At 43.7% G+C, this 13,347-nt stretch overlaps 1 protein-coding gene across 1 annotated transcript in view; it reads right to left on the bottom strand.

Annotated features, from left to right (window-relative positions):
* Positions 1–13,016, bottom strand: part of LOC109902938 (E3 ubiquitin-protein ligase RNF220-like) — a 46,649-nt gene extending 33,633 nt beyond the window's left edge. Inside the window, exons 1-2 of the mRNA XM_031786361.1 lie at positions 12,765–13,016; positions 9,633–10,368 (exon numbers count right to left, since the gene is read on the bottom strand). Coding sequence (XP_031642221.1) covers positions 9,633–10,248 — 616 coding nt within the window. The 5' untranslated portion in view covers positions 10,249–10,368; positions 12,765–13,016. The remainder of the gene's footprint in view (positions 1–9,632; positions 10,369–12,764) is intronic.
* Between the last annotated feature and the right edge of the window lie 331 nt (positions 13,017–13,347).

The following is a 13,347-nucleotide window of genomic DNA, read 5'->3' as shown; positions in this document are numbered from 1 at the left end:
CATCATTAAGTTTGCTGACGACACAACAGTGGTAGGCCTGATCACCGACAATGACGAGACAGCCTATAGGGAAGAGGTCAGAGACCTGGCCGGGTGGTGCCAGAATAACAACCTATCCATCAATGTAACCAAGACTAAGGAGATGATTGTGGACTACAGGAAAAGGAGCACCGAGCACGTCCCCATTCTCATCAATTGGGGCTGTAGTGGAGCAGGTTGAGAGATTCAAATTCCTTGGTGTCAACATCAACAACAAACTAGATTGGTTCAAACACACCAAGATAGTCGTGAAGAGGGCACGACAAAGCCTATTCCCCTTAGGAAACTAAAAAGATTTGGCATGGGTCCTGAGATCCTCAGAAGGTTCTACAGCTGCAACATCGAGAGCATCACTGCCTGGTAATTGCTCGGCCTCCGACCGCAAGGAACTTCAGAGGGTAGTGCGTACGGCCCAGTACATCACTGGTGCAAAGCTGCCTGCCATCCAGGACCTCTACACCAGGCAGTGTCAGAGGAAGGCCCTAAAAATTGTCAAAGACCCCAGCCACCCCAGTCATAGACAATTCTCTCTACTACTGCATGGCAAGCGGTACCGGAGTGCCAAGTCTAGGACAAAAAGGCTTCTCAACAGTTTTTACCCCCAAGCCATAAGACTCCTGAACAGGTAACCAAATGGTTACCCGGACTATTTGCATTGTGTGCCCCCCCAACCACTCTTTTACGCTGCTGCTACTTTCTGTTTATCTTATATGCATAGTCACTTTAACTATACATTCATGTACATACTACCTAAATTGGCCCGACCAACCAGTGCTCCCGCACATTGGCTAACCGGGTTATCTGCATTGTGTCCCACCACCCGCCAACCCCTCTTTTTACGCTTCTGCTACTCTCTGTTCATCATATATGCATAGTCACTTTAACGATACCTACATGTACATACTACCTCAATAAGCCTGACTGATAGGTGTCTGTATATAGCCTTGCTACTCTTTTTTCAAATGTCTTTTTACTGTTGTTTTATTTCTTTACCCACACACACACACACACCTTTTTTTCTGCACCATTGGTTAGAGCCTGTAAGTAAGCATTTCACTGTTGTATTCTGCGCAAGGGACAAATAAACTTTGATTTGATTTGATGTTATGGGGGTGCTTTTCTGGTGACACTGTCAGTGTTTTATTTAGAATTCAAGGCACACGTAACCAGCATGGCCACCAAAGCATTCTGCAGCGATACACCATCCCATCTGGTTTGTGCTTACTATCACTTGTTTTTCAACAGGACAATGACCCAAAACACACCTCCAGGCTGTGTAAGTGTCACGCTCTTCGTCCTCCTCCTCTGACAAGGAGGAGTAGTAAGGATCGGAGGACCAAAGCGCAGCGTGATGTGAATACATTATTTTAATGTAAGACGAAATAAGTACACTGAACAAACGTGGCCGCTATCACCACAGAGTGCAAACATGCAAAATCCATAGACATAGATAATCACCAACGAAATACTCAAGGAATATGGCTGCCTAAATATGGTTCCCAATCAGAGACAACAATAAACAGCTGCCTCTAATTGAGAACCAATCTAGGCAACCATAGACATACAAACCCCTAGACTGGTAACAACCCCATAGACATACAAAAGCCCTAGAAAGGACAAAAACATATAATCACCCATGTCACACCCTGACCTAACCAACATAATAAAGAAAACAAAGAATACTAAGGTCAGGACGTGACAGTAAGGGCTATTTGAACAAGGAGAGTGATGGAGTGCTGCATCATATGACCTGGCCTCCACAATCACCTGACCTCAACCCATTTGAGATGGTTTGGGATCAGTTGGAGCGCAGAGTGAAGGAAAAGCACTGAACAAGTGCTCAGCATATGACGGTTGGGAAAGAATTCCAGGTGAAGCTGGTTGAGAGAATGCCAAGAGTGTGCAAAGCTGTCATCAAGGCAAAGGGTGGCTACTTTGAAGAATTTAAAGTATAAATACATTTGAATTTGATTAACACTTTTTTGGTTAATTCCATATGTCTTATTTCACATGTTTGATGTCTTCACTATTATTCTACTATGTAGGAAATAGTAAAAATAAAGAAAACCCATTGAATGAGTAGGTGTGTCCAAACCTTTGACTGGTACTGTAATTCTGTCAGGTAAGCCTACTTTGCAGTTCATATTTATTTGAGAAGTTTTGGGGGAAAGTATTTCACACCAATTGGTTACACACGTTGTGATAGACAAACACGCAGGGGAAATATTGCTGGAAATTAATTGGCATATAGTTTTAGGTTTGGCTTTTTAAGCCAATAGTGGCTAACCAGGGGTGGGATAATATCAATGTTGCATTGATTAGATAGTAGCTAGGAGTTTGCAGTGTCTAATACTTTTGAGATTTGTTTATGACAGTTTGCAGTTGAACACGTGAAAATTGAATGTACTTTCAGAATTGTTTGGCGAGCTATAAAGGTTGGGCTGCGACCCCTGCTCTAGAGCCTACCCCTTTTAAATTTGCAGGATACATATGCAAATAAAAGATGACTGGTTATTGTTCACAATAATCAGATCAGATTGTGATGTCGTGATCTGGGCCATGACATCACAAAACTCCATCCCACCTGAACAGGTTTAAATTCCAGGTATTTAAAAAAAAAACAGCTCTAACACAATAGAGCATTGTCAAAATGCATGTCAAAATGTTCACATTATCTGTGTAACTTTTTTGACTGCACTGCCCCTTTAAGGATCGTTTGGGATGGGGGTTTATCCTCTTGTGATATACAGTGCATTCGGACAGTATTCAGGCCCCTTGACTTTTTCCACATTTTGTTAAGTTACAGCCTTATTCTAAAATCAATTTACACACAATACCACATAAATGACAAAGAAAAAGCAGGTTGTTACAAATTTCTGCTAATTTATAAAAAATAAAGAATGGAAATATCACATTTACATAAGTATTCAGACTCAGTACTTTGTTGAAGCACCTTTGGCAGAGATTACAGCCTTGAGTCTTCAAACATGACACTTGTCACACCTTTATTTGGGAAGTTTCTCCCATTCTTCTCTGCAGATCCTCTCATGCTCTGTCAGGTTGGATGGGGAGCGTTGCTGCACAGCTGTTTTCAGGTCTCTCCAAAGATGTTCAATCAGGTTCAAGTATGGGCTCTGGCTGGACCACTCAAGGACATTCAGAGACTTGTCCCGAAGCCACTCCTGCTAAGTACTATGTACTTAGGGTCGTTGTCCAGTTGAAAGGTGAACCTTCGCCCCAGTCTGAGGTCCTGAGCGCTCTGGAGCAGGTTTTACTAGTCTTTACTAGACTAGTCTCCCAGTCCCTGCAGCTGAAAAACATCCCCACAGCATGATGCTGCCACCACCATGCTTCACCGTAGGGATGGTGCCAGGTTTCCTCCAGATGTGACGCTTGGCATTCAGGAAAAAATTTTCAATCTTGGTTTCAGCAGACCAATGTATCTTGTTTCTCATGGTCTGAGAGTCTTTAAGTGGCTTTTGGCAAACTCCAAGCAAGCTATCATGTGCCTTTTACTGAGGAGTGGCTTCCGTCGGGCCACTCTACCATAAAGGCACGATTAGTAGAGCGCTGCAGAGATGGTTATCCTTCTGGAAGGTTCTTCCATCTCCACAGAGGAACTCTAGAGCTCTGTCAAAGTGACTATTGACTTCTTGGTCACCTCCCTGACCAAGGCCCTCTCCCCCGATTGCTCAGTCTGGCGGCCAGCTCTAAGAAGAGTCTTCGTGGTTCCGAACTTCTTCCATTTAAGAATGATGGAGGTCACTGTGTTCTTGGGGATCTTCAATGCTGCTGACATGTTTTGGTACCCTTCCCCAGATCTGTGCCTCAACACAATCCTGTCTCTGAGCTCTACGGACAATTCCTTCAACCTCATGGGTTGTTTTTTTGCTCTGACATGCACTGTCAACTGTGGGACCTCATAAAGACAGGTGTGTGCCTTTCCAAATCATGTCCATTCATTTGAATTTACCACAGGTGGACACCAATCAAGTTGTTGAAACATCTCAAGGATAATCAATGGAGACAGGATGCACCTGAGCTCAATTACGAGTCTCATAGCAAAGGGTCTGAATACTTATGTAAATAAGGTATTTATGTTTTTTACTTTTAATAGATTGGCAAACATTTCTAAAAATCAAATTTTGCTTTTGTCATTTTAGAATAAAGCTGTAACGTAACAAAAGTCCAAGGGTCTGAGTAGTTTCCGAAGGCACTGTATCAATGTGCTGTGTGTGGGTGCTGTGGATGGATAACATCCACAGACTGCCTCTCCTGTCCAGAAAAGACCAAGGTAAATAAAAATAGAATAGCAGAGGTCCCCATCCCCTGCTAAGATGAAAGCTCCTCAACTTAAGAGTACATTAGAGGAACCAACTACTGCCACAACAGGAGGGCAACAGTCAAACATAGTCAACCACGGCCCTCGAACATCAAACACAGTCGTCATTACATTCAAATATTTATTCTCTTATGCGTCTGAAATCAGCCCACACGGTCAACACAGAGCAGCAGTGAAGCACCGGGCTCAGACATTCTCTTCATCTATGGTAACACAGCTGTCAAATGGATCGTACCATTAGAACCTTTAGATTTGGGGATTTTTGGATGGGTTATTCTCTCTCTCCCTTATCTTAATGACCCCCCCCCCCCCCCTCGCTGTGTGTGGCAAGGAGAGGGAAGATCACTGTAGCAGATGTACAGTACGACCACAAACTCAAACCGTGACTCGGGAACTCAGCAGCTTGACGGAATCTCGGATTAATGCGCCCTGCTCCCAGTTTCTTGAATTCGACACAGATATGGTGGGAAGCCTTCCTTATCAGGATGGGTGGTGGAATCTGCTGTTGAGGGAATGAGTTATTATTTTATGGGATAACTGGAATAACTGGATAGAGAGCTGCTAAATCCTCCACTGATGGGGAAGCGAGGCCCAAGGAAGTTAACGGAATGGGAGTGGGCAAACATTTGAGCGTTGCACTCCAGGGCTGGGTTCACCAGATGTGTTCAGTGTTCAAGAGTCCTTTACGGTATGTTATACAAGCCTGTGACGGGACTCAAGGTAACACCAACATGCCTGTACAGAATCAATATCACATAGGTTAATCGTAGACTACTTCCTAAATGACACCCTATTCTCATAGGCCTCCCAGAGTAATGCACTTTGTAGGGAATAAGGCTTTTGGGGCACAGATTTCGACTTGGCACAGGGATTACTTCTCATGTGATGCTTTATGGGTTTAGTTGGTTCCAGACACAGTTTCCATATGTCGTGTGTGTGTGTGTGTGTGTGTGTGTGTGTGTGTGTGTGTGTGTGTGTGTGTGTGTGTGTGTGTGTGTGTGTGTGTGTGTGTGTGTGTGTGTTCACACAGTATGTGTGGTGCGGGTGCAAGGTAGACTGCCTCTTATCAAAGCTGTGTGTCCTCATTCAATAACTGGGAGGCATGTTATCCAGTGCAGCTGTCCAGCTGAGGGTGTATTGAGTGAAGCCTCAGATAAGACACAGTTTACACCTAGCTGACAACCCAGGGGAGGAGATCAACAGGAACCGCTCGATGCTCATGCATACACATCTATCTGCTCTGCTCTCTATTCCCAAGATGTAGCCTCTCACACACGCACCCATACACACGCATAGACGCACACACAAACACACTCAGACACAGACAGACACACACACACACAGACACACACACACACACCTGCTCCTTTCTCTGATGGCATAATTATTCTACCAACCTGTTTTCTCACATGCTTATGTTGACTATTCATATAGCTAGACGCTCCAGCTCAGTCTAGCTATCCGAACTCTCCCTTACAGTAACTGAAGCTCGCCACCACACTGTGCGATAACGACGCAGGGAATCACGGGAAGATCAACACTGTCTGTCTGGGTCTTGAACGCTGTGGTAGGACGTGGTGTTTTGTCATTCTCTTCCTCTGTTCCCACTTCTGTTCTTGTACCCCTTTAGTTACAGCTCAAGTTTGAAACATCTCCCTGAGGAAAATAAGCATGATTCGCCTCGCTGGAGACATCTGCCCTTTGAAAGAGAGAGGCTGTTTGAACAGCTGTCACATCCCACTGCTCGTCTGAACATCTTCAGATGAAACAGAGAACGTCTGGGGCCGTATGTATCTCTGTTTCTGATCTTGGATCAGGTCCCCCCCCCTCCCCGTCCATGCAGTCATCCGTTGTTATCTAAAAAAGTGATCCTAAATTATACTCTGAGACGGTTGATACATATGGCCCCTAGGGTAATGTTGTGGTTTGGATACTAGAGGAGATGTCAACAAGCAACACAACGATACAGAAGACAGCAGGCAAACCCAGCAAGGATTACCACATCAAGCCTGTCTGGCCAAAGCAGGTAGAACCGTTTTAAATTGATACACTCACACAAAATATCCCCATTCACGGTGAGATACTGTAGGTAGACATCCACTGGAGAGGGTACGCGAATGGATGACTCTCTTAAGCGCATAGAAGATGATAGAACAGAGAGAGATACCTGTATATAAAGAATGCCTGTGAACAAATGTGCTGCTTTCTTTGTGTGTGTTCTCTGTTCATTGTGATGCATGGGTCATGCATTTACATATGTAGGCTACGTTATGTACATGTACTGTATTGTGTCATGTATTGTCATGTATGGGCCAGGTTGTCTACATAGCAACCAAAGAGTTCCATCCCCGAAGATTTGAAGCTTAACACTGAAGACTTTGGTCCTGAAGTGGCTGCCTGTTATTCAGTGAAGAGGAACGAAACATCAGCCTTTCGAAAAGTCCCGGGAGTTCAATTGCATTAAAGCCCTTAGTTTGCCTGAGCTTCGATAAAATTGGATAAAGCAGGAAAAGCTGCTTCCATCACTCAGAATTCATTTCCCCCAAACTGATTTGAGCTGCATAGTACCCACTATGGGTTGGGAAACCCTATTCTGCCCCTGTCCATCTCTGTACTTTAATCAAATTATCCTCTATGTTTGGAGGTAATATAAACTAGGTTTGTCATGATACCAGTATCGCGATTCTAGGAAGTAAGGAAGGAAGGGAAACAAAACATGAAGTAGACTTACTATCTTTAGTATCTTACTATCTTACTATCTTTGTCCTAATGTTGGAAAAATCTGCTTTATGTTGTCGCCAATGTTCCCTATAAGCTGTGCATGGGCGCAGTTCCCCCGGGACTGCCGCACAGAAGAAATATCAGCCCGCACAAAGAAGCATGAGATTGAACTTCACTCAACTTTCTAGTTTCCCCTATAGTTAACAGTATCAACGGTTCCCTTTACTGTGCGAATTGTGAATGAATCAACGCAATACTAGCCACTTTCAATGCAACATACCGAAACAAAACAAACTATACCATACATTTTCTTGTAGGCAGAACACATTGGAGTAGGATTCTATTGCATTAACAGGCACGACCCATACTCTACACAGACCTGTGCACCATAACCACTTAGAGCTGCAGTGTGCAAATAGACCATTGCCATACATGGATCTGTGCCATTCACTTTGAACTGGACTGTGTTTACAGCATGAGCAGTCATGAGTTGATGCGCTTGTTTTGAGATCAAAGCGAGAGCTGCACGTAGCCAGGTGTGTACACTTGTTCATGTTCTTTGCTAGTTAGTGAGCCCAGGTATAGCTAATTTCTAGTCCGCAATGAGGGAGTGGTTGCTTCCTACAAGAACACAAAACATGTGCATTTCTAGCCATCTTTGAAAAACAATTCAGGGAAAGATATTTTTTTCTGTATTAAAGGGGCAGTGTTGTATTTTGAGACAGGCTTGAATAAGCTAAGTAGCCAATAGGCAGAGGCTGGCATCATTTGTCTGACTCTCTGTAATAATGGGTTGGGAATAATAATAAATAGTTTTTTGTAAAGTGGTTTCTTGCATCATACAACACAATATTTTCAGTCACTTCCTTGTCTGAAGGACAAGTGGATAAACTGGTTAATGTCAACCCCTGCATGTTTTTTTTCCCAATGTCTCATGGAACGCAGGCCTACATTGAACACCATACATTGGCTGCTAATGTAGGCTGAATGATAGAAGACTTATTTCCATGTTAAAACGTTATGGGATGCATTTTCTCCATAGTTTTTCTATAGTGGGCCACTCTGCTAGGCCTACGTTATGATCAAATAGCCACAGTAGCCTACTTGGCCATTGTTATAACTGTAAATGAAAGCAGGTACAGCCTCAGTGTTCACAGTACACTCTCAACAGATGTTGCACAGAATTTTCACAACGTTCAAGTTTGCGATCGGCAGACCTGGAATTTGCTCAGTGCCTAAAAGAATTAGAGGGAACATTGGTTGTCACCGAGAGTCACGTTTGTTTATTTTGCAAGCTATAGCACACAATTGTTACAACACTAATTTAAGAACACACACGAGTGCAAGCGTACACACACGCACGCACACACACACACAGCCACGCATGTGCGCGCACACACTTGTTTGGCATCTTTCCTATCCTGTCCTTATTTGGGGCTTCATTATTGGGATTCCTGCCACTCTGTCTCCCAGGCAGCATCCACCCTGTCCCTGTTATTCAACCAGCAGCATGTTGTCAAAACCAATAAGTTTTCTCAAAGTCACACACAAACACACACACACACACAAACTTTTCTCAAGACAACTCATCCAAGCACCAGGCCTTGATGTGTGGGATGAAACGTTTCTTTAAGGTGATACGGGGGGATATCACCCCTCTTCCCCGTTCCATCATCCCTCCATCCTTCCCCCATCTCTCCCTCTCCCTCTCTCTCTCTCTCCTCACTCATTGTCATTATTTTCAACATGGCCCTCCTCTGATCTACTAAGGATTGTGGGTCCTCTCTCTACGGGGGATTTCAATGTCAGGCGCCACCTTGACGGCCGTGAGGGGGGTTTGATTTCCCATCATGCTTTGTGGTGGCGTGTCTACCTTCCTTCCCGCTCTTTGGAGGTGGAGGCGAGGGGAGGCGAACGCTGTGGTGCCCCCGCATCGTCGGGCAATTATCCTCTAGCATAATAAGGAGTGGCTCTCGCCCTGCCGCTCTGATTGACACCTCTCCTCCTTATTTGTCAACAAATCAGATGGCTCATAATGGCGTGGGTGGCCATATTGAGCTAAGGGTGTCGTTTGTGGAGCTGAGCATCGCATCGTCTCTCGCTCCCCTTCTCTCGCTCTCTGTCACCTCGTTATCTCTGACAGGGTGTCGCTTGCTCAAACTTCCCCTCCTTTGTCATCTCTACATACTTGTGTCTGTGTTCAACCAGAATGACAAAAACTATATTCAGTGTAGGTACTAATGTTCATTTTGTGACCAATGACCAGAAACATGGACTGGTGGCTGTTTTCCACCAAGTGTCACATACTTTGCACAACCAGGAAAAAACTTTGGTTAAGATTGTCAAAGAGTGAAAAGGGCACACTCCAAAAAGACACACATACACTGACAAGATGCAGGCCATAACTGTCATTCGATCGACTGTATTGAAACCATGGATTTTTAAAAGAGTGCAATGCGCACAATTCTTATATGACAACATATAAATGTGCTATGATGAGCAGCACACGTCACAATAGGGTGATACTCACAGCCATCCTTACGGTCCTCAGGACTAGACAAGGCCTCACTGTCTGACAGCAGGCCAGACACCGCAAACAACTTCCTCCCAGAATCCTCAGCGGCTTTGAGTGACCACGGCGAACCAGACAGAATACGCCCTCCTCCAAACTCATACTGCTTCCTTTCCGAGTCGGTATAGCAGCCCTTGAGCCTCTTAGCAGGGGTGAAGGCTGACTGATAACCCCTGACCTCTCTCTCCTCAGGCAGGGAGGAGAAGGGTCTGAAGGCGCCCACCCCGCTGTGGTTGAGCATCTCTAGAGATGAGCAGTCCAGGTTGGGGGGGTGGAACTGGGGGTGGAGGTGGAGCAGGGAGGCAGGAAAGTCTCTGGCGGGGAAGGTGCCATGGCTGGAGACGGGCCCCTGGCGGTGGTACATGGAGGCAAATGTGTAGGAGCCGGAGGGGAAGGGGAGGTGGAGGTCCTTCTCGGAGATGGGAACACCGAAAGGCCGTGGGGCCTGGCAGGGGATGGAGGAATCGTGGCCAGCCTCGGCTGTGGAGGCCAGCACCATCAGGGCTGGGGAGGCCAGGGGACTGGGCAGGTAGGAGGAGCTGTCCATCTTAAAAGAGGGACGGTGGAGGTCCATCCAATCCACACCTCCCTTAGTCCTATAGAGGGAGGGACTGGTCAGGGGGAGGGGCTGAGAGTGTTGGTGTGATTTGAAGATGATGTAGAATAACTTCACTGTGAGTCCATTCTCATAGGGCTATATAAAGAGAGAAGAGCATTGATTATCCAAATACAATTGTCAAGAACGAGAGGTATTTAAGAAAGAGATACGGAAGACACATAGAGAACGATGACTCTCACAATGAAATAATGCAAATGCTGAATAATAACGTTAAAATAAAACATGTTCAAAATGATATTTTTTTACAAATCTGGACAATTCTGTTAAGAAATACTTTGATAGCACTGGAAAAAACGTTATTTGTAACTGAGAATATATTTATTTGTAACTGAGAATATATTTAATTAAATGAAGAGTTAAGCTAAAAAAAACATGAAATATAGCAGAACATATTGTAATAATTAATATCATTTAAATAAAATCTGGAAATGATGGTGTAGTTTACGGGGTATTTGTTTATGACTCATTAATAGCCTATCAGTCCATATATGTCTGCAATCTGCCCAATATCAAAAAAAGATTATGATGATCATCACAGTAAATAGGAAAATGTGGCTCTCAATTGAATACTTATTTTCCTTTTGTTCTATGATATTTATATGTGAAACAGCATTTATTGTAAAAATGTATATTCTATGACAAGTTAATGAAATAAGAATCCAATAGAAAACATTTTAATACTCTTACATTTCCATGTGATTGACACTACAATTTATCGGTTGATCTTGGGATTAAATATGTTTTCGGTGTGGCCCGCATAAAACGTTATAAAATAATCCCAATATTGGTGTCTAACAAAAGATCATTCTAAAATCTAATTGTACAGATGTCCAAGAGGATTGTGAAACGAATAATTCATGTTGTTCGATGTTACAGTTTCTGAAATTAACTCATTTGTAGGCTAAAGAATAATATCTGAACAGCAGTTTTATTTAATTGAAAACGATCTTTAGTCATGAAAGAGATAGTTTTGTTAGTGATAATCTCCCCTTTTATTGAACAGTAGCTGGGTTTCTATCCAATTGGCGACAGATTTTCATGCGAATATTCTAAAATCCGCATAAAAACAAGATGCGCATTATCCCACCAGAGATGTGTTTCCATCTAATTGACTTGTTGCAGATAAAGGACTGTGTGTGATCACATAGTGCACATAAAAAACTTTTGCGGTTAAACTCCCATATGCAGAATCAAAAATACAAGTGTAATTAGTTTCCTTCTAATGTTGTATTATACTGATGGTTTTCTCACCCCCCCAAAAAATGTGTGTTATATAGCGAGTGTGCCAGATCTTGTACTGGCATGTGCGCTCTAGCCAACAGCGCGCAGATACCGCTTTTGGCTAGAGCGCACATACATCGCTCAAACTCAACTCTGGACCTCGAAGCCAGTGCAACTGCGTTTTTTCATTGTACCCTTCTAATCAGGGACTGTTTTAGATCTGAGTGCAATTCATTATCAGACAGAACAGAAAACCAGCAGACCCCGGACCTCCTAGGGTAAGAGTTGAAACACCCCTGGCCTTACATGATTCGATTTTTTACGGACAAAATAGCAAGATTCATGTTATTTGTCAAACAGCATCCAAGCATCGAGGATCATGTCACCAGCATAAGACCCTCCATATTTGGAAAAGAGCATCAAGCTCATCATCTAGGCACTTTCACCACCCTGCGAAGTTCATCATCCTTTGTTGAATCTGTAGCCTAATAAACGGCATGCTTTCACGACGACATCGCGTGACTCCAAGTTTACTTCGTTTATGATAGGCACGTTTTGACTGTATGGATGTGCAAAATTCTAAACTTTTGTTAACCTGAAAAGCAATTCCAATCACATGAAGTACCCCGCGTGTCAACTGCATTCGTGACTTGTGCTCCCGGTGAATTTTGAACCCCTAGCATACTCATGCCAACATGTGCGTGTTATAACATCCCTCAGACCCCTTTCAAGAAATTATTTCATTTTTCGTTTATTTTATGTATTATATATTTCGACTTAAACACGCCAGGGTAAATTGGAAATATTTCAAGCAAAAAACCTCCTCAGGGACAACCAGCAGTTCCATGTATTTGATCTGTTCAGAGCTAGCTCACCTGATTAAACTTGTCAACTAAGCAGCAAGACCCTGAGGCGAATCCGAGCTAGTTCAGGGCTACAACAAAGTTGTGAAACGGCCCGGTGTCCCCGAGGAAGAGATTTGAGAACCGCGCACGATGTTGGACAACTGAATGCCCAACAAACATCTTGAAAAGTAGGCTATTCAAATTAAATGCAAACCCCAATTTGCGTAAAACACGACTGCAGTCTTCAAGGGCAAATCTCTGATCTTGTCAAACATTTAGCCAGATAGGCCCTAATGATAAATTATACTAATTAATAGGATATTGCAAGAAGCCAACAAAATGTAATCTAACCCAATAGCCCTACCATAACACTTGTACAGGAAAAGTTGCATATTGCCTACTTACCTAGTTAAACGCTGTCTTGGAGTTGTTTCAGCCGTCAGCGACGGTCGAGACTTTATTCCGTCCGAGCAGAAGAGAAACACGCGCTTGCAAAAGGTCGAGATTATTTCCAAGTATATCTGCAGTGAAATGTAAGCTTGGCTACAGTATTTCTTTTCACATTGACAGACCAGTAAGAATTGTAAGATAAGAAGTGGCACAACGTGAGGACGAGGCGAAGCTCACCGGGCTGCGGCTGCTGCTGCTCAGAGGCTTTCCGCGCTTCGAATGACGATTCCCTCTTCCTCTCCCACCCTAGCCTATCTCTCTCCTCCGAATCACTCTCCCGAGAGGGTCTGCGACCTGCCTTCAGAATGTGCAATGTTACCCTCAGTAGGTTACTAGCCTCTATCCTCCACATGCAATTGGAAAATGTTCTGAAATGTGATTAAACCGTTATCAAACTGTCTTAAAAATAATTCCCGCTTTCTGGCAGAGCCAACAAATAAGTCACATGCAAGACCATTCAAATCCTTAGAACAAGATGCTTTAGTCCTGATTTTAAATGTGCGGTATATTTTAGATCCAAAACACACATACATGTTCA

The sequence above is a fragment of the Oncorhynchus kisutch genome, linkage group LG13 (assembly GCF_002021735.2).
Source record: "Oncorhynchus kisutch isolate 150728-3 linkage group LG13, Okis_V2, whole genome shotgun sequence".
Classification (NCBI taxonomy): domain Eukaryota; kingdom Metazoa; phylum Chordata; class Actinopteri; order Salmoniformes; family Salmonidae; genus Oncorhynchus; species Oncorhynchus kisutch.
The sequence above is the reverse complement of the archived record's forward strand: the minus strand, read 5'-3'. Positions and strand labels throughout refer to the sequence as shown.